At 41.7% G+C, this 26,903-nt stretch overlaps 3 protein-coding genes across 25 annotated transcripts in view; 1 reads left to right on the top strand and 2 right to left on the bottom strand.

The window, feature by feature from the left end:
- L2HGDH (L-2-hydroxyglutarate dehydrogenase) overlaps nt 1-9,292 on the bottom strand; it is a 66,918-nt gene extending 57,626 nt beyond the window's left edge. For 5 of the 10 annotated variants that reach the window (XM_063644595.1, XM_063644600.1, XM_063644601.1 and 2 more), the window contains exons 1-3: nt 8,656-9,045; nt 1,230-1,345; nt 337-488 (exon numbers count right to left, since the gene is read on the bottom strand). In XM_063644595.1, coding sequence (XP_063500665.1) covers nt 337-488; nt 1,230-1,345; nt 8,656-8,795 — 408 coding nt within the window. In that variant the 5' untranslated portion in view covers nt 8,796-9,045. Of the gene's footprint in view, nt 1-336; nt 489-1,229; nt 1,346-7,941; nt 8,088-8,655 lie in introns of all 10 variants that reach the window. The other 5 variants (XM_063644594.1, XM_063644597.1, XM_055289440.2 and 2 more) reach the window with 5 other exon arrangements.
- On the top strand, nt 8,927-23,345 carry DMAC2L (distal membrane arm assembly component 2 like). Of its 7 annotated transcripts, none has more exons than XM_063644617.1 (6): nt 9,775-11,097; nt 11,298-11,333; nt 18,098-18,209; nt 19,138-19,346; nt 20,564-20,735; nt 22,232-23,345. In XM_063644617.1, exons 3-6 carry the CDS (start codon nt 18,103-18,105, stop codon nt 22,344-22,346), a joined length of 603 nt encoding a protein of 200 aa, XP_063500687.1. In that variant the 5' UTR covers nt 9,775-11,097; nt 11,298-11,333; nt 18,098-18,102; the 3' UTR covers nt 22,347-23,345. The 7 variants fall into 7 exon arrangements, with proteins under 7 accessions (XP_063500688.1, XP_063500690.1, XP_055145437.1 ...); XM_063644619.1 differs by having other exon boundaries at nt 21,446-22,392; XM_063644618.1 differs by lacking the exons at nt 9,775-11,097; nt 11,298-11,333 and adding an exon at nt 8,927-9,033.
- Nucleotides 22,895-26,903, bottom strand: part of CDKL1 (cyclin dependent kinase like 1) — a 72,388-nt gene continuing 68,379 nt past the window's right edge. For 3 of the 8 annotated variants that reach the window (XM_055289446.2, XM_055289445.2, XM_063644607.1), the window contains one exon: nt 22,895-26,794. In XM_055289446.2, coding sequence (XP_055145421.1) covers nt 26,687-26,794 — 108 coding nt within the window. In that variant the 3' untranslated portion in view covers nt 22,895-26,686. The remainder of the gene's footprint in view (nt 26,795-26,903) is intronic. The other 5 variants (XM_063644603.1, XM_055289444.2, XM_063644606.1 and 2 more) reach the window with 5 other exon arrangements.

The raw sequence follows: 26,903 nt of genomic DNA, 5'->3' as shown, positions 1-26,903 counted from the left end.
GGGGAGTGACTGCTAATGGGTATGGGGTTTCTTTTTGGGGTGATGAAAAAGCCTAAAATTAGATAGTGGTGATGATTGCTCAGCTCTGTAAATATACTAAAAATTGATCTGTGCACTTTAAAAGGGTGAATTGTATGGTGCATAAATTATATGTCAATAAAACTTTTATTTAGAAAATTACATAAAGTCACACCATCTTTTTTTAGTTATTCTCTAAGATTAGATTTGAAAAATTACATAGATACAAAAAAAATACATTTTTAAAAAATGTAATATTAAACATCACTAAGAAAATGCCAGTTGGAAATTAGTCAAGGCTCTAGTAAACTGCCATACCTTGCCACACTGCTTGTAGGAAATTCCCTTTTGCTGACAGTATTCATAGAGGAGAGCTGCACCTTGTACACATAATTTGGCTTTCAGAGACTCAGGTTTATAATAAATTCCACTATGTATGACACCACTGTTATGTCCAGTCTGGTGAACAGCTACAGAACAAGAGAAACAGGGTAAGAGTAAGTACATGATTCGTACAAAACATAAGAGGTAAGAGAACAAACTTATAGTTGAAGCTATTAGAGACCACATCATGTAAAATTCTGCCTGAATTTGTTCAGATCACTGGTAACTTCCTCTAACAGCCATCCCTGGTATCCATGTCACATCCCTCCAGCCCATCTCTGATTTCAACTACAAGTTTTGTGCACAAACTCACCTCTCATTACCAGCAAACCACTTCAAGGGCCCCCTAGGGCTCTTTGTACTCTGCCTTGGGGCCTCTGGTAACTTTTTTAGAGAAGAGCACGGGGTGCTCAACATCACTAGCAGCAATCCTCAACCAACAGGGACAGGAGCTGATGGATAAAGTGAGCACAATCCTGGGAAATATTATATTGCTCCTCAGAGGTTCCGGTGGAATCAAGCTCACAGCCACAATCTTGATGTGTTCTCATGTCTCTTCCTCCTTCCCTGTCTTACTTTCCTCACCCCCTCACTCCTGTTTCCTGAGATAACCTCTCAAATAAATAACCTATAGACACATCCTCCTTGTCCCACACTCTGCTTTAACCTCTCAAATAAATAACCTATAGCCATGTCCTTGTCCCACACTCTGCTTTCAGAACACAAACTAAGATACTAACACTGGCATTCAGCATGAAAGATTCACAACAGACAAAATGAGCAGATGCCCAAGTAAGCCCAAATAACAACATTGATTATATACATACCTAAATCTTTCTCCTTTTCCAGAACACCAATAGAAAGTGATGGATGTCGCAGGATGAGTGCTCTGGCAGAGGCAAGTCCCACAATTCCGCCACCAACAATGACTATATCAAACGAGCTTCAAAAGAAAGTCATCTTTAAAGTAATGCATATTTATAGTAGACCTCGCCAAACTTCACATGCATAATTTTCATCATCAACGGATAATTAAACCATTAATTTGTAATCATTAAAATGTATTGGGCATCCGGTCACGGTGGCTCATGCCTGTAATCCCAGCACTTTGGGAGGCCAAGGCGGAGAAATCACGAGGTCAAGAGATCAAGACCATCCTGGCCAACATGGTGAAACCCCATCTCTACTAAAAATACAAAAATTAGCTGGGCGTGGTGGCACACGCCTGTATCCCAGCTACTCGGGAGGCTGAGGCAGAAGAATCACTTGAACCTGGGAAGCAGAGGTTGCAGTGAGCCGAGATCACGCCACTGCACTCCAGCCTGGCAACAGAGCAAGCCTCCATTTCAAAAAAAAAAAAAAAAAAATGTATTGGGGCCTGTGCTATTTGGTTTCACATGTATAAAAAAAAAAAACCCTTAAAAGTTATACTAATCAAGGCTGAGTGTGATGGCTCATGCCTGTAATCCCAGCACTTTGAGAGGCCAAGGCGGGTGGATCACTTGAGGTTAGGAGTTCAAGACCAGCCCGGCCAACAAGGTAAAACCCCATCTTTACTAAAAATACAAAAATTAGCTGGGTGTGGCGGCGGGCACCTGTAATCCCAACTACTCGGGAGGCTAAGGCTGGAGAATCGCATGAACCTGGGAGGCGGAGGTTGCAATGAGCCGAGGTCATGCCACTGCACTCCAGCCTGGGAGACAGAGCCAGATCCTGTGTCAAAAAAAAAAAAAAGTTATATGCATTAAAAAAAAAAAAAAAAAAAGACCTCAAAAGTTATATGCATCGCTGGTCAGTAGTATAATCAACTACAGCTTACTGGCAGGCAGGATAGCTGGTTGCCCAATCTGCTCTATATCTCCATAGCATGGCAGCCGGGCTGGTTACATAAGTGATTGCAGTCATACATTGCTTAACTATAGGGATAGGTTCCAAGAAATGCATTGCTAGGCGATTTCATTGTGCAAACAGCATAGAATGTACTCACACAAACCTAGATGATATAGCTTACTGTACACCTAGGCTATATGGTATAGCCTATTGCTCCTAGATTACAAGCCTGTACAGCAGGCTACTATACTGAATACTGCAGGCAACTGTAACACAATGGTAAGTATCTGTGCATCTAAAAATGTGTAAATATAAAAAGGTACAGAAAAAATATGGTATTATAATCTTTGGTATCACCACTGTACATGCAGTCTGCGGTTGACCAAAATGTTCTTATGCGGTGCATGACTATACTTTATGTTAAGCATAGTCATGATTCTACTACCCATCCTTTTAAAATTCCAATGTAGTATTCTTGACAATGTGTTAATACATTAAAGCTTTAACACTTTAGTGTGCAAGAATTTTTACATGTTTTTCTTTGAGAAGTAAACAACTCTGAGAAAATAAATCTTGGGGCAATAATTGGTCCAGAAACGGGCTTAGGAACCACAATCTTTGCCATGGCAAATCCTGATTATACAACCATTTACAAAATTAGGGCTGGGTGTGGTGGCTCACGCCTGTAATCCCAGCACTTTGGGAGGCCAAGGCGGGCGGATCACGAGGCCAGGAGATTGAGACCATCCTGACTAACACGGTGAAACCCCATCTCTACTAAAAATACAAAAAATTAGCCAGGCGTGGTGGCAGTTGCCTGTAGTCCCAGCTACTCAGGAGGCTGAGGCAGGAGAATGGCGTGAACCCGGGAGGTAGAGCTTGCAGTGAGCCAAGATTGCACCACTGCACTCCAGGCTGGGCGAGAGGGCGAGACTCTGTCTCAAAAAAAAAAAAAAAATTTAGAACAAGCATGTATAATTTATATAAATCTGCAATTCAAAGCTTAAAAGATTACCTTTAACACTGACCTGATAGCCAACATATACGGATGTTATAGGAACAGAAGACAGAGGGAAATTTCAGAGATTAGGCCCTTTCTTTGAAAAGTGATCTAAGTTTCAATTTCAAAATCCTTAGCAAAGTACATCAATTTGATTAGAATTGTTACCACATCTCTGGCTGTATCTGGAAGCAGAAACAGATCCTAAACAACTAGGAACTAACACGTAAGCTTGATAATCAAATCCTGCATCTTAAATTAATTTGGGGGTCGTAAGTGGATAAAGTTCCCTCTGTCAGAGCATAAGCCTCATACTTGAACAGGGAGAACCTCCAGGTGATGCTCAGCAGGTGGTTCTCCTGCAGCAGCTTTAGATTGGATAAAATGGTTGTCAAGGTTGGTGAATGATGCCCACTTTTAAAAAGAGAGGGTATAACAAGAGCAGCACAAGTAAAATGGGATTCTGGGTCCACTACATTAATACTAGTTATTGGCAAATGCTTACAGTGGTCAACTAAAAAATTACTAATATGATCAGAGTGTATTTGGAAGTCCAAGCTTTTAAGCAGGTTTTTAAAAAACATAAGTTCAGTAGATAAAAGGTAAAGCATTCACATTCCACTAGCTACTTACACTGATTTACAGCCATTGACTATTTACGCGACTTTCACAATAAACAGATGTTTTATGGATTCTAAAATATCCTGGCTGTTAAGAATTACAGAAGAATAACTATTAAGATAGGCTTTTTATTTTTCAAAACCTCTATAATTTTCCACTAAGGTAGGTGTTCAAAACATTTACAAATACTTAAGATATTTGTATGTGTATTACTTAATCATATTTCAATACCCACAGGGGATTGGTTTCAGGACTCCCATGGATACCAAAATCCACATACATATGTTCAAGTCTTGTATATGAAATGGCACAGTATTTGCATATAATCTACACACATTCTCCAATATACTTTAAGTCATCTCTGGATCACTTACAGTACATAATACCATGTAAATGCTATGTGAATAGTTGTTATACTGTATTTTAAATTCTGTGTTATTGCCGGGCACGGTGGCTCACGCCTGTAATCCCAGCACTTTGGGAGGCCGAGACGGGCAGATCACGAGGTCAGGAGATCGAGACCCTCCTGGCTAACACGGTGAAACCCCGTCTCTACTAAAAATACAAAAAATTAGCTGGGCGCGGTGGCAAGTGCCTGTAGTCCCAGCTACTCAGGAGGCTGAGGCAGGAGAATGGCGTGAACCTGGGAAGCAGAGCTTGCAGTGAGCCGAGATTGCGCCACTGCACTCCAGCCTGGGCGACAGAGCGAGACTCCGTCTCAAAAAAAAAAAAAAAAAAAAATTCTGTGTTATTTTTTGCTGTTTTTTTCCAAATATTTTGGTCCATAGTTGGTTGAATCTGCAGATGTAGAACCCACAAAAACGAGAACTGACTGTTTTGACTGACTGTTTTTTTTTTGGTTTTTTGGTTTGTTTGTTTGTTTGTTTTGGTGAGACGGAGTCTGGCTCTGTCACCAGGCTGGAGTGCAGTGGCATAATCTCGGCTCACTGCAACCTCCAGCTCCCGGGTTCAAGCAATTCTCCTGCCTCAGCCTCCCAAGTAGCTGGGACTACAGGTGCGCGCCACCACGCCCAGCTAATTTTTGTAATTTTAGTAGAGACGGGGTTTCACCACGTTGGCCAGGATTGTCTCGATCTCTTGACCTCGTGATCCGCCCACCTCGGCCTCCCAAAGTGCTGGGATTACAGGCGTGAACCACTGCGCCCAGCTGTATTTTTTTAATTTATCAAGTTGATATCTGTATCAATTACATTGCAGTGTGTGTATAAGGGAGACATCTTTCATACTGTTTTCCTTTCTTACTTTCAAGTTCAACTATGATGCTATGTTTTGCCTTCAAGCCTCACTTTTCTGTAAAAGGTAGCATAACCTTGGCCCTTACAGGGGTGGTCTTGACTTACATAATAATGTTTCTCATCCTTGCTGCCTTTTGTTTTTTTGGGGTTTTTTTGTTTTTGTTTTTTGGGTTTTTTTTTTTTAGATGGAGACTAGTGATTAAATGTTGATGTTCTAAAAGCTGACTCTGGCTGCTGCATGTTGGTGGATGCGGGGAGTAGAGTGGGACACCAGTGTAATAGTGATTGTGATTTGTTGTGGGGCATGTAGACAGTTCTTTTGGGAAGCTTTTCTTAAGGAAAGAAAAGCAGGGCTGGTGAAAGTTTTGTTTATACTGAAAATGTTTTTTAAAAAAAATTTTGTAGTCAGGGTCTCACTCTATTGCCAGGGCTAGAGTGTAGCAGCATGATCTTAGCTCACTGCAACCTCCCACTCCCAGGTTCAAGCGATTCTCCTGCCTCAGCCTCCCTAGTAGCTGATATTATAGGCGAACACCACCACGCTGGGCTAGTTTTTGTATTTTTACTAGAGACGAGGTTTCACCATGTTGGCCAGGCTGGTCTCAAACTCCTGACCTCAGGTGATCCACCCGCCTCGGCCTCCCAAAATGCTGGGAATACAGGCGTGAGCCACTGCGCCTGGCCCCTTGCTGCCTTTTGATAATTATAACACAAAAGCTTTGGGGAAGGTAGACCTTCCACTTAGAATTATTACCTTGGTACAGATTCCCAGCCAAGATATTGTCTTTGCAGATTATATTACAACCATCAATAAAGTATTATTTTCAAACATAAAACTATCATACTGAATATGCTTTTTCCAACTACATGTGCCACCCTTCACTCCCCCTCCTCAAATCTGAAGAATCACTGTTTTATCCAGTGACACAAAATCATTGAAATATGTTTCACAAACTAAAGCACAAATCTCCAAGCATCCACTATGGAGAAAGATGAACAGAACAATAGTCATAGATGATACCGGAGGACAGTTGCAGGCCAAGCTAACCACGGAGGCTGAAAGGGACATCTTTCTCTACAACTCACTTAATCTCAACACCAATGGTTTAACAGATAATTTTCTTAAGCTTTTCATGGAAAAGTTCATACCTACACAAAGTTAGACAAAATAGTTCAATGAAGCCCCACCTCAGCCTCCCAAAGTGCTGGGATTATAGGCATGAGCCAGCATGCCTGGCCACATTTTCGTATCTTAATTGAGGTGGTAGTTACACAAATTAATACATATGATTAAACTGCATAGAACTACACACACACACACACACACACACACACACACACGAATACATGTAAAACTGATGAAAGCTGAACAATGCCCATGGATTTTGCCAATATCAATTTCCTGGTTTTGATATTGTACTATAGTTATATGTTTCCATTGGGGTAAATGGGGTGAAGGGTATACATGGGATCTCTTTGCACTGTTTATTTATTTTTATTTTTTATTTTGTAGAGGTGGGATCTTATATTTTGCCCAGGCTGGTCTCAAACTCCTGGGCTCAAGTGATCCTCCTGCCTCAGCCTCCCAAAGCACTGGGATTACAGGCCTGAGTCACCATGCTTGGCCTGTACTATTTTTGCAACTTCCAATGAATCTATATTTCAAAATAAAAGTATAGGCCAGACACGGTGACTCACACCTGTAATCTCAGCACTTTGCGGGGCTGAAGAGGGAGGTTCACTTGAGGCCAGGGGTTCGAGACCAGCCTGGGTGATGTCTCTACAAAAAAATAGGAAATAATTAGCTGCCTGTGGTCCCAGCTCCTGGAGGGCAGGAAGCATTGGGGAGGGGGGCTGAGGAGGGAGGATCGCTTGAGCCCAAGAGGGTTGAGGCTGCAGTGAGCTATGATTGTGCCACTGCACTCCAGCCTTGGCAAGAGTGAGACCCTGACTCCACAAATTTAAAAAAAAAATTTTTTTAAAAACATTTTAAGTATAAACAAAACTTTCACTAGCCCTACTTTCCTTAAGAAAAGCTTCCCAAAAGAACTGTCCACATGCCCCGTAACAAATTACAATCGCTATTACTGGTATCCCACTTTATTCCCCCCATCCACCAACACGCAGCAGCCAGAGTCAACTTTTAGAACATCAACATTTAATCATTAGCCTCTTCTTTTTTCTTTTTTTTTTTGCGAGACAGAGTCTCACTGTGTCGCCCAGGCTGGAGTGCAACGGCGCGATCTCGGCTTACTGCAACCTCCGCCTCCCAGGTTCAAGCGATTCTCCTGTCTAAGGCTCCGGAGTAGTTGGGATTACAGGCGTCCACCACCACGCCAGGCTAATTTTTTTGTATTTTTAGTAGAGATGGGGTTTCGCCATGTTGGTTAGGCTGGTCTTGAACTTCTGACCTCAGGCGATCCGCCCGCCTCGGCCTCCTAAAGCGTAGCCTCTTTTTTTTTTTTTTTAAGACGGAGTCTGGCTCTGTCGCCCAGGCTGGAGTGCAGTGGCGCAATCTCGGCTCACTGCAAGCTCCGCCTCCCGGGTTCACGCCATTCTCCTGCCTCAGCCTCCCGAGTAGCTAGGACTACAGGCGCACGCCACTACGCTCGGCTAATTTTTTGTATTTTTAGTAGAGACGGGGTTTCACTGTGTTAGCCAGGATGATCTCGATCTCCTGACCTCGTGATACGCCCGCCTCGGCCTCCCAAAGTGCTGGGATTACAGGCGTCAGCCACCGCGCCCGGCCAAGCGTAGCCTCTTCTTAAAACCCTTTTAAATAGCTTCCCGTGGCTCTTAGAATAAAAGTCAACGCGTGGTTAAAATAAAAACCTTGCTGTGATGCAGTCCTTCCCCCGGGTCATTCCACACCATATGTCTTCCACTAAGCTTCAGTCACACTCATATGGCCCACCTTCCAGTCGTCAAAATAGCCAAAACCTCTCCAAGCCTTACAGCCTTCACACAAACTGTTTCTTCTACAGAGGGCAGAGAAAGACAGTGGTTTCGAATGTGACGTCCAAACTATAAATCACAGGACAATGAATTCTGCGGGCTTTGATTAGCATAAGAGCTGCTTCCGACGGGGGCAACTCTATGCGGGGTGTGCCAGGAACTGATTTAAGACTATATTCAGATCTTCCAAGCAACGTCAAAGACTCCAGCTAATAAACGGCATATTTGCTTATACTGTGTGCTAGGTCCTTTTATCCTTCAAATGACCACCTACAGGAGAGACTAAGGTCCCATTCACAACTGAGCCTTTAAGGAGGTTAAGTAGCCCAGAGTTCAACAGAAAGTGGACGGGTTGTTCAAAGCCAGAGCTACTCCTGACCTCTACTCCATACACTGCCTTTCCTCCGGGCCATAAATACAACGAATGAACCTGCAGGTTGGTAGCTCCTGGGATCCGAGGTTGGAGTGCTACAGGACCCCAACCTGCTCTCACCCCGGGACAGGGAAATAGGAACGGGGCACAGGTCCACCACCAGGTGCCTCCGCGAGAGGCAGTAGCGCAGGCGGCGGGGAGGACCAGCGGCCACTCACCTGGTGCTGGCGCTGCGGCTACCTCCACACAGCGGTCTGGGCCTCCCAGACGCCGACCCGCACGCCCCAGGGAAGCCCCCGGCGAAACCCCCGCGGGCCCGTCCGCAGGCACCAACCAAATAACGCAGCGCTGGCACCATCCCCTACGCACGCTCCCCTCCCTCAGCGCTCAGAAGCCGCCACCTGACACTTCACGGCCGAGGACCTGCGCTCTTTAGCCCCGCCCCTCAGGCGGGGGCCAATGAAGTGCGCGCCTTCGCCCCATGTGGGAGAGGCTGCGGTGGCCAATAGACGCGCGCGTCGGAGGACGAAGGGTAGGCCAGGGTGCCGCAGACGCGGGGACGCTGGCTCGCTCCCTCCCTCTCTCCCTCCGACGCTGTGAGTAGAAAAGCTAGGCCCCGAGCCGGGCGGGACTAGGGTGGTGGTTGTGTTCCGCCCTCGCCCGTCGCCAACGCTGGGCTTACTGAAAACCTGGCCCTTTAGGTCGCGCGTCTTCGACCTTCACCGCCATACAGACATGGGGCCGTGGGAGAAACTCCGGGCGGGATTACGGTGAAAATTCTTGTTTGGGCGGGCCCAAAGGCGGGCCCAGGGGCTTCTTTCTCTGGGCTCGGCTTCTTTCTCTGGGCTCGGCTTCAGCCCCGCCCTCGCCCCGCCCCCGCCTCGTCCTCGCCCCGCCCCGCCCCCGCTCCCGCCCCCGCTCCCGCCCCGTCCTCGCTAGGGCCCGCACGCGGCCTGCGGTAAGCGGAGGGCCTGGGCACCCACCGTCTCCATCCCGGCCCCAGCCGAGTCGAGCGTCCACTAGAACGGCGCTCCCTGTCTGGCCCTAGTCCTCGCTTCTCACGGAGGTTCTTTGTCACAGCGAAGAGTGACAGCCCACAGTCTTCTGGACTTCTTTTATGGGGCTCCTGGCGGTGCTATTCATTCAGTCATTGATTCGTCTTGTAAATATCGAGCGCCTGCTCTGTACTGGACCCGGCACTGGGTACCGGAAGAACCAGACAGCTCGGTTTTTGCCACCATTTATCAGTCTGTGTCCTTTTCTTGAGTACTGAACCGAGATACAGTTTTAAATGTGCTGTGCGGTCTCTGAGCAGCGACTCACCTGTGCAGGTCACTTCACCTGATTCCCTTTCTGTAAAAATGAGGGCGATGGGCTGTGTAATCTCTAAAGGACCTTCTAACTCTTTAAAATTATGTGATTCACTATCACCGTGCCAGTGTTACTAACACCCATTCTGTATGCTTGATAGCAGTTTTTAATTTTTAGGGTTAGGACAGCTGAACATAATGAATAGAATTATACTTTATTACCAAAAGGACTTCGTGTGCCTCTTAGAATCTTGGTTCCAGTCTTTGGTCAGGTAGCTCCAGGAAATCACTTCACCTCTTTGCCTCAGACCCTCCTCTGTGAACTACGAATGATAGCAATGTCTCCCTAATGTTAGGGCAGTTGAGCGGATAAGGTCATCAGGTGTTTAGCACAGTGAAGCATTTGCTACGTGATGGCATTTATTATGGTTAAAGGGTTTTACCACCAGAACAGTGGTACATAGTTTGCTTTATTTGTTAAAACAATGTAGAATATTGCCTGCTTGTTCCATCACAGATGAAAAAAAGAGATGGTTATTCAACTTTGTGAGGTAATTGTGGATTCCCATGCAATTGTAAGAATAGAGATTCTGTGTACCCTTTACCCAGTCTTCCCAGTGGTAGCATCTTGCAAAACTAGTACCATATCACAACCAGGTAATTGACATTCACACAATCCATTGATCTCATTCAGATTCCTCATTTTGTATTAGTGTTCTCTGTGTATATTTAGTTCTATATGGTTATCAGGTGTGTAGATTCTTGTATCCACCACCACAGTCAAGGTACAGCCCAGATACATCACCACAAGGGTCCCTCCAGTTGCCCTTTTATAACCACAACTTACCTTTGCAGCCCCACCCAATCTATTCTCTGTTTCTAAAATTTTGTTATATCAAGAATGTTATGTAAATGTAATTATTGTAATTATAGAGTATGTAACTTTTACTGACTCTTTTTCATTCAGCATAATCCCTTGAGATACATCCAAACTGTTACATGTATCAGTAGTTCCTTCCTTTTTATTACTGAGTGGCATTCCATAATGTAGATATACTGCAGTATTGATATGGTTTGGCTATGTCCCCACCCAAATCTCATCTTGAATTGTAACTCACAATTCCCATGTGTTGCGGGAGGAACTGGGTGGGAGGTGATTGAATTATGGAGGCAGGTCCTTCCTGTGCTGTTCTCCAGATAGTGAATGAGCCTCACAAGATCTGATGGTTTTAAAAACGGGAGGTTTCCCTGCACAAGTTCTTTCTTTGCATGCTGCCATCCATGTAAGATGTGACTTGCTCCTCCTTGCCTTCCACCATGATTGTGAGGCCTCCCCAGCCATGTGGAACTGTAAGTCCATTAAACCTCTTTTTCTTCTCGGTCTCGGGTATGTCTTTATCAGCAGCGTGAAAATGGACTAATACAAGTATATTCAACTGTTCACTCATTGAAGGACATTTGAGTTGTTTCTAGTTTTTAGCTATTGTGAATCAAGCAGCTGTGAACATGAGTGTATGGTCTTTTGTGTGAACTTGTTTTTGTTTCTCTAGGATAAGTGCCCAAGAGTACAATTGCTGGGTCATATGGTAAGTGCATGTTTATTTTTTATTTTTATTTTTGAGACAGGGTCATGCTCTGTTGCCCAGGCTGGGGTGCAGTGGTGCAATCTCAACTCACTGCGGCCTCTGCCTCCTGGTCTCAAGCAATTCTCCTGCCTCAGCCTCCTGAGTAGCTGTGACTACAGGCACATGCCACCACACCCGGCAAACTTTCATATTTTTAGTAGAGATGCAGTTTCGCCATGTTGGCTGGGCTGGTCTTGCACTCCTGACCTCAAGTGATCCACCCGCCTCAGCCTCCCAAAGTGTTGGGATTACAGGCATGAGCCACCGCACCCAGCCTATTGTGTCATTCTTTTTTATTTATTTGCTTATTTATTTTTTTGAGACAGCGTCTTGCTCTGTTGCCCAGGCTGGAGTGCAGTGGCACGATCTCGGCTCACTGCAAGCTCTGCCTCCTGGGTTCATGCCATTCTCCTGCTTCAGCCTCCTGAGTAGCTGGGACTACAGGCGCCCGCCACCATGCCCAGCTAATTTTTTTGTATTTTTAGTAGAGACAGGGTTTCACTGTGTTAGCCAGGATGGTCTCGATCTCCTGGCCTTGTGATCCACCTGCCTTGGCCTCCCAAAGTGCTGGGATTACAGGCATGAGCCACTGTGCCCGGCCTATTATGTCATTCTTATGCCTTTGCATCCTCATAGCTTAGCTCCCACTTTTGAGTAAGAACATACGATGTTTGGTTTTCCATTCTTGAGTTACTTCACTTAGAATAATAAACTCCAGGCCAGGCGCAGTGGCTTACGCCTGTAATCCCAGCACTTTGGGAGGCCAAGGCAGGTGGATCACAAGGTCAGGAGATTGAGACCATCTTGGTCAACGTGGTGAAACCCCATCTCTACTAAAATACAAAAAATTAGCCAGGCGTGGTAGCACGTGCCTGTAATCCCAGCTACTTGGGAGGCTGAGGCAGGGGAATCACTTGAACCCAGGAGGCAGAGGTTGCAGTGAGCTGAGATTGTGTCACTGCACTGCAGCCTGGTGACAGAGCAAGATTCTGTTTCACAAAAAAAAGAATAATAAATTCCAATCCTATTCAGGTTGCTGCAAATGCCATTAATTCATTCCTTTTTATGGCTGACTAGTATTCCATCATATATATATATCACAGCTTCTTTATCCACTCATTGATTGATGGGCATTTGGGTTGGTTCCACATTTTTGCAGTTGCAAATTGTGCTGCTGTAAACGTGTGTGCAAGTATCTTTTTTGTATAATGACTTCCTTTCCTCTGGGTAGCTACCCAGTAGTGGAATTGCTGGATCAAATGTTAGTTCTAATTTTAGTTATTTAAGGAATCTCCACACTGTTTTCCATAGTGGTTGTACTAGTTTACATTCCCACCAGCAGTGTAGAAGTGTTCCCTTTTCACCATATCCACGCCAACATCTTTTTTTTTTTTTTTTTTTATTATGGCCATTCTTGCAGGTGTAAGGTGGTATCACATTGTGGTTTTGATTTGCATTTTCTTGATCATTAGTGATGTTGAGCATTTTTTCATATGTTTGTTGGCCATTCATATATCTTCTTTTGAGAATTGTCTTCATGTCCTTAGCCCACTTTTTGATGGGATTGTTTCTTGCTAATTTGAGTTCATTGTAGATTCTAGATATTATTAGTCTTCTGTCAGATGTATAGATTGCGAAGATTTTCTCCCACACTGTGGGTTGTCTGTTTACTCTGCTGACTGTTCCTTTTGCCACGCAAAAGCTCTTTAGTTTAATTAAGTCCCAACTATTTATCTTTGTTTTTATTGCATTTGCTTTTGGGTTCTTGGTCATGAAACCCTTACCTAAGCCAATGTCTAGAAGGGTTTTTCTGATGTTATCTTCTAGAATTTTTATAGTTTCAGGTCTTAGATTTAAGTCCCTGATCCATCTTGAGTTGATTTTTGTATAAGGTGAGAGATGAGGATCCAGTTTCATTCTCCTACATGTGGCGTGCCAATTATCCCAGTACCATGTGTTGAATAGGGTGTCCTTTCCCCACTTTATATGTTTGTTTGTTTGTTTTGTTGAAGATCAGTTGGCTATAAGTATTTGGGTTTCTTTCTAGGTTCTCTGTTCTGGTCCATTGTTGTATGTGCCTATTTTTATACCAGTACCATGCTGTTTTGGTGACTGTGGCCTTATAGTATAGTTTGAAATCAGGTAATGTCATGCCTCCAGATTTATCTTGTTGCTTAGTGTTGCTTTGGCTATGTGGGCTCTTTTTTGGTTCCATATGAATTTCAGGATTGTTTTTTCTAGTTCTGTGAAGAATGATGGTATTTTTTTGGGAATTGTATTGATGGGAAGACTAATATCCAGAATCTGCAATGAACTCGAAGCAATTTGTAGATTGCTTTTGGCAGTATGATCATTTTCGCAATATTGACTCTACCCATCCATGAGCATGGGACGTGTTTCCATTCGTTTGTGTCGTCTATTATTTCTTTCAGCAGTGTTTTGTAGTTTTCCTTTTAGAAGTCTTTCACCTCCTTGGTTAGGCATATTCCTAAGTATTTATTTTTTTTGCAGCTATTACAAAAGGGGTTGAGTTCTTGATTTGATTCTCAGCTTGGTCACTGTTGGTGTATAGGAAAGGTACTAATTTTGTATCCTGAAACTTTGCTGAATTCATTTATTGGTTCTAGAAGCTTTTTGGAGGAGTCTTTAGGGTTTTCTAGGTATACAATCATATCATTAGCAAATAGCAACAGTTTAACTGCCTCTTTACCGGTTTGGATGCCTTTTATTTCTTTCTCTTGTCTGATTGCTCTGGCTAGGACTTCCCAGTACTATGTTGAATAGAATAGAAGTGATGAGAGTGGGGCTGGGTGCGGTGGCTCATGCCTGTAATCCCAGCACTTTGGGAGGCCAAGGCGGGTGAATCACCTGAGGTCAGGAGTTCAAGACCAGCCTGGCCAACATGGTGAAACCCCGTCTCTACTAAAAATACAAAAAATTAGCTGGACGTGGTGGTGGGCGCCTGTAATCCCAGCTATTCGGAAGGCTGAGGCAGGACAATTGCTTGAACCCAGGAGGCAGAGGTTGCAGTGAGCTGAGGTCATGCCATTGCACTCCAGTCTGGGCAACAAGAGTGAAACACCATCTCCAAAAAAAAAAAAAAAAAAGGGCGGGGGGTGGTGAGAGTCAGCATCCTTATCTTGTTCCAGTTCTTGGAGGGAATGCTTTAAACTTTCCCTGTTCATATTATGTTGGCTGTGGGTTTGTCATAGTTGGCTTTTATTACTTTGAGGTATGTCCCTTGTATGCCAATTTTGCGGAGGGTTTTAATCACAAAGGGATGCTGAATTTTGTCAAAGCTTTTTCTGCATCTATTGAGATGATCATGTGATTTTTGTTTTTAATTGTGTTTATGTGGCATATAACATTTATTGACTTGTGTATGTGAAGCCATTTGTGCATCCCTGGTATGAAACTTAATCATGGTGGATTATCTATGGCAGCAGTAATTTAGTACTGGTTATTTTCTAATTTGCGTTTAACTCGTTTCTTTTAATTTATTAGAGCTAGATTCACTAACTTACCACTAGAGGTCTCCTCTTTCCCTATAGAAAGCGTTCCCAAAGGCAACTGTTTGGACTCAAGTAAGAATAATTTGCAAAATCATTAGCAAAGTTGCAGTTGAAATGTAAAAACCTATCAATTTTTGTTACCTCTGTTGCCAAATATAAATTTAATTTTTATGTTTAAAACATTAAATCTAATATCTTGTGTTTTTAGAGATTACAGCTGAGGTAAATTTGGCCTTTCATTTAAGCTAAATTATAAGATGGGCCAAAATGAATCAAGCAAAAGTATTCAGTTTTCAAAGACCACTCTAATTCACCTGCTTAATAACAGTTTAACTGGTTTTACCTTTCTCCATGGAAACATGTCAACCATTGAAGACTATTAATAAGCAAATATTTATTAAACTTTTGCATTATGCTGAGAAAAATGGAAATGAATAAGATGCCATCCTTGTTCTTTCTTTTACTTTGCATACTCTTTTTTCATTCTAACTGGAATTTTTTTTTTTTTTTTTTGCATATTCTGCTTCTGCTTCTAGACTAACTGAAAACTCAATCATTAAGACCCATTTCAAAAGACACCTCTAGTGTGAAGCCTTCTTCTCACTCCCTTCTCTGGGTTCTCATGGCATTTGTTCACACCTCTATTATCCAACTACGTTGGGTGTTATTTATCTCTTTATATGTTATCTGTCTTTATTAAATTTTACGTTCTATGAGGTCAGGAAGCTTGTCTTTCTGTGTGTCTCTTTCTCCTTTGTTCTTGTTTTTGTTTTGTCTTACCATTGTTGCCTTTGCACTAAGTATAGCAGACATTCAATAAACATTTTTTGAGTGAATGAATGAATGGACATGGCATTTGAGTAAGATCTTGAGGTTGGGTGGGATTTCCACAGATTGATGGTGATGGGGGAGGAAGGCTAAGAGAAAACAGCCTGAGTAGAAGCTAGGAAAGCCCATATTTGTAAATAAGATTGACAACTAATAGAGTTATTCGAGGTGGGCACAGGCAGAGAGAGCTTTAACAAAAAGCTGGAAAGGGTTGAGAACATGATAAGAGGTAGTGGAGCAGAGGCTTGCCGTAACGAAGACAGCTATGGCGGAAAAGGGATGAAAAGGGTAGTTGGTTCTGTCTTCAGTTCACATCTCTCACTGTCCCACAGCCTCAGCATCCTCAATCACTTCCTCAGGACCCTGGGCTGGTAGAGAACCGGGTTCAGGTTTCAACACTACCATCAATTAGTTATGAAACATTGAGCAAGTCCCTTTAAACACATGCATTTATTAATACCCCACCTTGTTTCAGAAAGGATTGAGGGTGTCAGGAAGTTACTTAATATCAGGGCTTCAGTTTCCTCACGTCTAAATGAGAGATTTCATCCAGGTGATCTAAATTCCTTACAGCTGTAACATTTTGTGACCTCTGATTCCAGTGATTTGTTGGTCATCTGCGCTTAGAAATCTTGCTAACACTTAATATGTAGATTATGAAAAACTAAAAGAAAAAAATCTGAACCTATAACCCTGTTCTCCTGATGTGATTTCTTTTAATGGCATCGCCATCCTACTACCAGTGACCCAGGGCCAAAACTTGGTGTCATTTTCAACTCCTCTAGCCCTTGCCCCTACATCTCACTTAACTGAGTCATATGGAACTAACTCTGTAATGTCATTCCCATTCTTCCCCAACTAGGCCCTTTCGTATGGCCTCATGGTTTCAACCCTTGCTGACTGGCTGTCCCATTCTGTTGACCCTTAATCTTGATGCTGCTGAGTAAATTTCTTGAAGCACAACTGTAACAATACCAATGCTTTGTTCTATTTTATTTATTTATTTATTTATTTTTGAGATGGAGTCTCGCTCTGTTGCCCAGGCTGGAGTGCAGTGTGGTGCAATCTCAGCTCACTGCAATCTCTGCCTCCCGGGTTCAAGCGATTCTCCTGCCTCACCCTCCCAAGTAGCTGGGACTACAGGCGCGTGCCACCATGCCTGGCTAGATTTTTTTTTTTTTTTTTTTTTTTTTAGCAGAGACAGGGTTTCACCGTGTTAGCCAGGATGGTCTCGGTATCCTGACCTCGTGATCTGCCTGCCTCGGCCTCCCAAAGGCCAGTGCTTTGTTCAGAAACCTCGGTGACTCCCTGCTACCTACAGAATACAGTCCAAATTCCCTGGCGGAGCATGCAAAACACTTCATGACCTGACTGTGCAAGTTGCCTGCCTCTTCTCATGACTCACATGTGCTAGTGAAACTGAAAATAACATGCCTTAAATGTTCCTGCTTCAGCTAATAATCTGGCATAATTTTTCCTGGCACCTTTGTTTGCTGAAATCCTTTCTGTCCTTATTTTAACTCTTTTGAGGCATTTATCAAGTTCTGTCACTTATTTTAACTACTTGGTAACGTGTCTTAGCGACTCCATACTGCATTAAATTGTCAGATGCTCAAAGCAAACACCATGTTTCATTTATCTTTGTCTCCCCATCCCCCCCTTCCCTGCCACACCCAGTCCCCTGCACACACCTAGCACATTACTAGGGAAACTTGAATTGAGGTAAATCAAATCGAAACCTACTCCAGGAATCACTTTCTCAAATTATGGTTATACATTTTGACAGCTGGAAATTATCTAAGCAAATCATCTCATTTTACAAATGAGAAAACCAGAGGTCAGAGAGGTGAAGTTACTTGCCCAGTCTTTCTCAGCTGCCCTTAAAACAGTTTTTTTGTTTACACTGCTCTGGTAACACCACTTGCAGCCTTGTCATAGGTAGATCTATTTTCATGTCTCCTCTTCTTTCCTGGATGCAAGCATCTTAACCTCGACACGTTGCTCTTTCGGTGATTTTAGTGTGTCATTTTGATGCTGGAAATATAGATGGGGAATAGAGCCAGCTTCAGCAAATTCATAGCTACAGCGCCTGAATGGACACTAGATGGCAGTACGACAGACAGACTCCAATTGAGGTTTCAACAGTGGAACTTAACGTTTGAGCCGGAAGGAACCTTAGACACCATCCAGTCCAACCCCTCATTTTTTTGCAGCAAACAAATAAAAAACCCCAAGAACAAGAAACAGGAGTGACTTGCTCAGTAATTGTTGAGTGGCAAGTGAGTCATCAGCTTTATCAGTACAAGAGCATTGACTCTGAAGTAAGTTGCTATATGTATGGGACTCTGATGACGATCTAATGTAAGTACTGTTTTGTGTGTCTAGATCAAATGATGCTGTTTGGAAAAATTTCCCAGCAGTTGTGTGGCGTAAAGAAACTCTCATGGTCATGTGACTCCAGATACTTCTGGGGCTGGTTGAATGCAGTGTTTAATAAGTAAGTTACCCTAAATAAAGTGAAGAAATGTGGAGATGGTTACAGCTAAATAAGTTCCCAATAGCTCGTTTGGCTATTTCTCATATTTCAAATGTTATTTTAACAATTTGTGCAGTGTGATCCTAATTTTGTTTACAAACAAACAAAACCCACACAAACATGGAAAAAACACCAGAAAAATAGATTACAAAATATTAATTGTGGCTGTTTGGGTTGCAGGATTTCAGTGATTTTTCTTACTTGTCCTTTTGATACATTTCAAGTTTTCTAAAATAAACATTTTATAATCAAAAAAACTTATTAAATATAATTTTAAAGTATTTTATTTTTATGGCTTTTTAAAGGAATGTAGTTAACCTTTTGAATTCTATCAAAGTAACTCGGGTTTTCAAAAAAATTAGTGGGTGGCACACTTAGAAATATCATTTTGAAACTTGAAACTAACCTAATTACTTAATACAGCATTATGATCACTAGCTAGAGAAAAAAGCATATGTAGAAATTAATAAATATCACTTAATGAGATTAATTTGAACACAGATTCAGAATTATTTTCTCTTTAATCTTTTGTTATTAATACAAATTCTAACCAAGTATAGTCATTTGTAGAATAGTTACTAAGTATCTCTGGTGTCAAGCACTCTACTATATGTGAATCAAAAGTTGTGTCTGATAAATTCATATAAAAATAATACGCCTTGACAGTGTTCACTTGGAAACAAAAACAAAACTAAAAAAGCAGATAGACTACAGTTTTTTTTTGTTTTTGTTTTTGTTTTTTTGCATGGATCTCACTGATACATTTACCTTCCTCCTCAGTCACTTGAAATGAAAATTTGTTGCGTTCTGTATTATTTATGTCAGTTAATATAGTTAACAAGCTAGTGATTATTGTAAAAGCAAACTGCTTTTTTTCTCTTGCCAACAGGGTGGATTATGATCGCATCAGGGATGTTGGCCCTGACAGGGCGGCATCCGAGTGGTTGCTGCGCTGTGGGGCCATGGTGCGCTACCATGGCCAGGAGAGGTGGCAGAAGGACTACAACCACCTTCCAACAGGCCCTCTGGACAAATACAAGATTCAGGCGATCGACGCCACCGACTCTTGTATCATGAGAATTGGATTTGACCACATGGGTAACTACCCTATCATTTTGCTAATAGAAAATGCAGATGATTTGCAGTGACCATTTTGTTGCAGTTGACTCACGATTATAGTCATAGGTATGTCCTTTTTGCCCATTTCAGTATAGTCAAGTTTGTTTCTTCCTGTGTTTGATATTTATTTTCAAATTAAATTGAGGTTACAGACACCTTCCTCCTCTCACTAAGCTTGTTTCTGTATGTCTAGTCTTTGATTTATTGACTTAAAATCCAGGGCCTTGTTTGTCAAACTATCTTTGTCAAACTTCTGTCATTGAGAAGCCCTCAATAATGCAGGAATAATTATATCCACACAGCTTCTGCTTACGTGGCATTTTTTTTCTTTCTTTTTTTTTTTTTTTTTTTTTTTTGAGACAGAGTCTTGCTCTGTCGTCCAGGCTGGAGTGCAGTGGCACGATCTCGGCTCACTGCAAGCTCTGCCTCCTGGGTTCACACCATTCTCCTGCCTCAGCCTCCTGAGTAGCTGGAACTATAGGTGCCTGCCACCATGCCCGGCTAATTTTGTTTTTGTATTTTCAGTAGAGATGGGGTTTCACCATGTTAGCCAGGATGGTCTCGATCTCCTGACCTCGTGATCTGCCTGCCTCGGCCTCCCAAAGTGCTGGGATTACAGGCGTGAGCCACCGCGCCCGGCTTCTTTTATTTATTTATTTTTTTGAGTCAGAGTCTCACTCTGTCGCCAAGGCTAGAGTGCAGTGGCGTGATCTTGGCTCACTGCAACATCTACCTCCTGGGTTCAAGTGATTCTCCTGCCTCAGCCTCCCAAGTAGCTGGGACTACAGGCATGCACTACCACGCCAGGCTAATTTTTCTATTTTTAGTAGAGACAAGGTTTTGCCGTGTTGGCCAGGCTGGTCTTGAATTCCTGACCTCAGGTGATCCACTTGCCTCAGCCTCCCAAAGTGCTGGGATTACAGGTGTGAGCCACTGGGCCTGGCCCTATGTGGGCATTTCTTTCCTCCAGTGTGTGGGCATCTGACTGTGGAATGGTCCTGTCCATCAGCACAAGCTCTATAGTGAATTCCTTATATGGTTAATAGGGTGAGCAGTCCTTCCAGTTTTCATGGGACTAAGAGGTTTCCCAGGACATAGGACTTTCAGTCCTAAAACCAAGTCAGTCCTGGGCAAACCAGGACAGGTTGTCATCTTAGTGGTAAAGCAGATTCTTAATCTGTACTTTTTCTCTCCAGAGGGCCTAGAGCATGTTGAAAAAATAAGGCTGTGCAAGTGTCATTATATCGAGGATGACTGTTTGCTGAGACTTAGTCAACTTGAAAATTTACAAAAAACCATATTGGAAATGGAAATAATATCCTGTGGGAATATCACAGACAAAGGCATCATTGCTTTGCGTCATTTAAGGTAGATGATCAAAGCCAAAGTGGAAACTTGACAATGCTGTTAAGGTGAATAGTTAGAATTTAATTGACTGTGAGGGGTGGTGTCTTTTTTTAGTTCTGAAAAAGATAATTTTAAAAAATGACCTCATTTTCATCTGTAATACTTTAAAACAGCTAAAATGATCAACCTTAATACATTAATGTTTTATTGAATTTTTTATAGAGTGTATTTTTAAAAATTAAATCTACATTAAGCACCTAGCATGGTGCCTGTCACAGTAAGCCCTCAGTAAGCATCAATGATTATGCTTTCTCTCCTTTTTTTTTTTTTTTAAAGCAATTTCTCCTATGGTTTTGATATTTTCAAGACATTTGGTATATACCTATTAGCATTTTACCATGTAATTATTTTGCTTGAGGGGAAAAAATCCTTGAAATATTCACCTTTCTGTCTCTAGAGCCTAGAACACTGCCTGACACTGTAATAATCATCAAAAGCATGCATCCACTGGTTAGGAAAGCTGTTCTACATCCTCTTGTGCCACCAACCAGACTCATGCCATGGCCTGGAGCAAGTCACCTAATCCCAAATGCAAAAACAGATAATACTAGCAAGGAATGTTTAATTCTAAAATTTGTAAGATTCTGAGTCTCATGAGCATGATGAAAAAAGAATAGGAGTTTTTTTGTTTGTTTGTTTTTTTGAGACGGAGTCTTGCTTTTGTTGCCCAGGTTGGAGTGCAATGGCACGATCTTGGCTCACTACAACTTCCGCTTCCTGGGTTCGAGCGATTCTCCTGCCTCAGCCTCCTGAGGAGCTGGGATTACAGGCGCCCACCACCACGCCCGGCTAATTTTTGTATTTTCAGTAGAGATGGGGTTTCGCCATGTTGGCCAAGCTGGTCTCGAACTCCTGAACTCATGATCTGCCCGCCTCGGCCTCCCAAAGTGCTGGGATTACAGGCGTGAGCCACCGTGCCCAGCCTAGAAGTTTGTTTAATCAAATCCCTATGTTAGAGATCTCAACATTCAAATTATGAATCTAATTAATGTAGTTCTGCTTTAATATATAATGGATCTGCCAGTAACCTCAGTATCACGGGGAGTTTAAGAAATTTTAAACATTAGGACCAAAAGTACTAGATTGTTCATCTCTTACATTACTTGAAGGTTCAAAGCTTCATCTTTTAATAGAAACTCTAGTATCTTTAAGAATTTTCCCAGTTTTTGCCCTTTTGGGGTTGAGATTCCCATTTTATGTTTCACATGCAAAAGATATCTACATCATTATAAATATATATTTTATTTAGAATGATTCAGCTAGAAATATTGACGTAACCCGAAGTCTGTGTTACTTCCTGGCATGAATTTCATCTCTAAGGCTACTTCTCTAAAAGTAATTTTGAAGGCATAGGGTGATACAGATTCATTTTCTACGTAATTTTCTTTAAGTCAGTAAATTGAGTTTATTTTTAATGCTCTTGGCCAAATTGAAGTGACTTTTTTCTTTATTTGCAGAAACCTCAAATATTTGTTGTTAAGTGATCTTCCTGGAGTAAGAGAAAAAGAAAATCTTGTCCAAGCCTTTAAGACAGCACTGCCTTCTCTGGAACTAAAATTACAATTGAAGTAAAATAATGTGTCTTATTTCAGTATAAAGGATCATTTGAAACTATTGATTCTAAACATCAACTAATATTATATAGTCATCAGTAGAATTATAAGGATGCCATATCATGACATTTTAGAGGTGGAGAGTGCATCATATGTAGAAAATAAATATTCAGACGTGACTCACTAATGTTACTAAGTTGGAAGTGAGAATTTATGTACATTAATTCATTTTAAGAACAGTGCAGCCGGGCGCGGTGGCTCATGCCTGTAATCCTAGCACTTTGGGAGGCCAAAGCAGGCAGATCACCTGAGGTCAGGAGTTCGAGACCAACCATGGCCAACATGGTGAAACCCCATCTCTACTAAAAAACAAAATTAGCTGGATGTGGTGCACGCCTTTAATCCCAGCTACTCTGGAGGCTGAGGCAGGAGAATCACTTGACTTGGGAGGTGGAGGTTGCAGGGACCCGAGATTGTGCCACTGCACTTCAGCCTGGGTGACAGAGTGAGACTGTCTCAAAAAAAAAAAAAAAAAGAAAGAAAAAGAAAAATGTAAACTAGGTAACATTTTAATTCTAATATAGTCATTTAATATGTAAATCTGTAGATATCTCTTGATGTGGATATTTAGAATCCTTTAAAGTTATTTGTACAACAGATGTTTTTATTATAACAGTAATTTACATTTAACTTTAAAGTTAGTGAAGCATACTACCATAAATGCACAATTATGAAAAATTAGAAGCTAAATTACAGATTCATTGTTGGAGTCAATTATGCAAAGTGGTCACTGGTTGTTGAAGCATGCATTGCTTCAACAGGATTTGCGTGCATTTCCCATGATCCTGCATTCTTGTGTTCTTGATAGCATACAGGCTTTCTCAGAATCAACAGTTGCTGCTTAATTTGTCTATTTTGTAAGCTTAGGCTACTATTTTATTAAGACTGGACATAGATACTTGGCTGAATACAAATAGTTTTGCAGATTGCAATATAATAAAGGAAACAATAAAAACCAGTGGGCTATGCTTAGGTTTTTCTTAAAACCTAACATTGCTTTAGGCTGGGTGCCGTGGCTCATACCTGTAATCCCAGTGCTTTGGGAGGCTGAGGGGGGAGGATCACTTGAGACCAGGAGTTTGAGACCAATTTGGGCAACACAGCCAGACCCCATCTCTATAAAAAATTTTAAAAATTAGGCAGGCATGGTGGTGCATACGTGTAATCTCAGATAGTTGGGAAGTTGAGGTGGTAGGATTGCTTGAGCTCAGGAGTTTGAGGCTGCAGTAAGCTATGATCATGGCCACTGCACACCAGCCTGGTAGCCTGGGTGGAAGAGGGAAACCCTGTCTCTTAAAACAAAACAAAACAAAAGGCTGGCCTGTAATCCCAGCACTTTTGAAGGCCAAGGCAGGCAGATCATTTGAGCCCAGGAGTTCAGGACGAGCCTGGGCAACATGGCAAAACCGTCTCTACCAAAAAAATTAAAAAATAAAAAATAAATAGCTGGGTGTAGTGGCACATGCCTGTAGTCCCAACTACTCAGGAGTCTGAGGTAGGAGGATCAGTTGAGCCCGGGAAGTAGAGGCTGCAGTGAGCCATGTTGGCACCACTGCACTCCAGCCTGGGCAACAGATTAAGACCCTGTCTCATAAAAAAAAAGTCAAATAGATAAAACAGGTCTTCATTGTTACCTGTGAGAAATGGCCCTGATTTTATTACTCTTATATGCCAGCTTGTTTATAGATTTCTGTGTGTTTGATTTGAAATTTTTTTTTTTTTTTAAGACAGACTCTCGCTCTGTTGCCCAGGTTGGAGTGCAGTGGTGTGATCTCAGTTCACTGCAACCTCTGCCTCCCAGGTTCAAGCAATTCTCTGCCTCAGCCTCCCAGGTAGCTGGGATTACAGGTGCCCACCACCACGCCCAGCTAATTTTTGTACTTTTAGTAGAGACAGGGTTTCACCATCTTGGCCAGACTGGTCTTGAACTCCTAATCTCAGGATCCACCCGCCTCGGCCTCCCAAAGTGCTGGGAGCCACCACGTCCAGCCTGGTTTGAACATTATTAAGCTGTTGAATATAAACTTGAAAATAATTTTCCAATAAACACTTTCTATGATACAGCTTTCAGATAGAAAAATGAATTTTCGTTGTGTTTAACAACGTGTGTTTAACAGCTTATACAAATAACACATAGTATAAATGGTAATTGCCACTGTCATTTTAAAAATCAGAAAATAGTAAATAAAAGGATTTGGAAGAGTCTCATGTGATACAGTGGAAATTTCATACCGAATAAAAGCGTTATAAATATGGTTAAATTGAACATAAGCATAAATTTAATGGAACTCATTAGAAAAAAAATAAGCCGTTTTTCTCAGGTTTGTTTCATTACTGTATGGTGAGACAACTGATTCACCACGATTTAGTCTAGAGCTACTTTTCTATTCTGAATAGTTTTTGGTAAAACTTTTGGCTGAATTATTAGGCAGTTACAGTAATCTGCCTTCATCAAGTGCATTTTCTTGGGTTAAGGAAAAAAAAATTTTTTTTTAACTATTCATGGAAGCTGGATGTTCTTCCTTGTCATTTGAATCAAGGCTGTCTAACAGGAATTGAATAATTCAGGGACTAGCATTTAACCCATATCAGGTCTAGGCAAGAAATGACATACATTAGGAAGCCTTAGGATATCATTAAACTGCCTAGGGTAGTCAAAATTATTGACTAGATACCAGACCTCAGTGGATTACTTAAGTAAATGGGGTCAGATGTCATCACGAAGAAAATTAACAGGAAGAAAATGAGAGTACAGAAGAAATGTTTTGAAAATAGAGTGAAATACAACTTTGAAGACCATGGCTGAGAAGTGCTAGGAATAGTGGCAGCACATCAACCAGAAATGGTGTTGAGCTGTAAGAAACAGACGTCAGGCTTCATGTTGCCCTTGTGTCCAGGGGACAAGGATGAAAAAGCTTTTTGATTAAGAGCAGTAGACCAAATCAAAGCTAATTATGTCATTTTGGCCGGGCGCAGTGGCTCATGCCTGTAAGCCAGCACTTTGGAAGGCCAAGGCGCTCAGATCACATGAGCCCAGGAGTTCAAGACCAGCCCGGGGAACATGGCAAAACCCTGCCTCTACCAAAAAATACAAAAAAATTAGCCAATATAGTGGCACATGCCTGTAGTCCCAGCTAGTTGGGAGGCTGAGGTGGGAGGTTCGAGATATATATATATATATATAAAAATATCATCATTTTAAGTCTCACTGTGCAAAGCTATGAGTCCTCAATACTTTGGACTACTTAGTGTAATATATTAGTTGTTAGAATAGCATATATACACACACACACACACACACACACAAACATAGTGCAAAAAGATGTTTCAGGGAAAACATCAGTTTACAACATAATGTCTTTCATGACTCAAGTAAAAGCTCACAAGTAATTTCTTCTGAAACCCAGATCACCGAATTACAGGTTTGCCTATAGATGTACCAGGTCAAAGGCTGTGCCAGAGAGAATGAAATACTAATTATTTTCAGGCTGACAGGTTCAGTTCCTGCAAAGCCTGTAGGTCTTGCTCTACCCTTTGACTGCCTTAATCAGCTGCCGAGCTTCATGCCATTGTTTACAAGGGGAACTGGGTGAATAAATGTAGAAAGATTACAGTAAATCCACCTTGCCTGCAAAAGTGACTAAGGTGTATCCTTTACTGATAAAGTAAGGATGAAATGTATAAACATATAATTAAATATATAAATTACCAAGTTTTTGTGATAATTCGTATGCTTTTAAATATTTTGAACCTAAGTGTTACCCTCAAAATGTTTTAAAATATAAAAATCAAGAAATAGAGCAGGCAGGAAATGGGATTTTAAACATTTTGATTTCAAGAAATAGAACTATCTTAAATATGATGCTGAAACAATCTGAGAGGCAGGAGATAGGACTCAGGCAACAGAGATCCGAGGAAATATATATGGGCATTTTGTAGTCCATTTTTCTTGTGTGGCATGTGGTACAACTGAAGCATAAATTTTTTTGATATCATCTAGTTTTGCCAGAGGTATGGGACAGTTCATATTCTGTCCATAAGTGCAGCTACTTACATAAACTGAAATACAAGTGCAACTCCAAACAGGTTTTTTCTTTCTTTTGTGGACACCATCATCAAGCATGGAAGACTGGATCTGGAATTTCCCTTAATATCTTGCCAATTGGCCTCCCAGTTTCTTGCTTATGTTTTCTCCTGGTGTGTTTTCAACATTGTAATTGTTTTCAATCAACTGTGTAAGTTTTATTTTCTTCAAAGCATCTATTGATTCCTTTTTTAAAATCATGTCTCCTAGCTCCTTTAAATGTTTGGAAAACGGTAGTTAAGTTTCTTGGTATTACAGTAGTACTTCTTATTATCCAAAGCTGGAAGGATGCTGCTGCCAGTTAGCTGGGGTAGGTACTGCAACTAAAAATGCAAAACACAGAATTAGGTTCAAAACTGTGCTATGCATTTTTTTTCATTATTTAGAATATATCACAAAAAGGTAATTAAGCTTTTTAGTATAGAAATACTT

Source organism: Symphalangus syndactylus, chromosome 8 (genome assembly GCF_028878055.3).
Source record: "Symphalangus syndactylus isolate Jambi chromosome 8, NHGRI_mSymSyn1-v2.1_pri, whole genome shotgun sequence".
Classification (NCBI taxonomy): Eukaryota; Metazoa; Chordata; class Mammalia; order Primates; family Hylobatidae; genus Symphalangus; species Symphalangus syndactylus.
Note: the sequence above shows the minus strand (reverse complement) of the source record. Positions and strands in the feature narration are given on the sequence as shown.

What these genes read in the sequence shown, in the direction of transcription:
- DMAC2L (XM_055289462.2), top strand. Translation starts at nt 9,729, where the DNA reads ATGTGCTGTGCGGTCTCTGAGCAGCGACTCACCTGTGCAG. An exon ending in TTGAATGCAGTGTTTAATAA is followed by an intron (nt 18,210 to 19,137) that starts GTAAGTTACCCT and finishes TCTTGCCAACAG; the next exon opens with GGTGGATTATGATCGCATCA. An exon ending in ATTGCTTTGCGTCATTTAAG is followed by an intron (nt 20,736 to 22,231) that starts GTAGATGATCAA and finishes CTTTATTTGCAG; the next exon opens with AAACCTCAAATATTTGTTGT.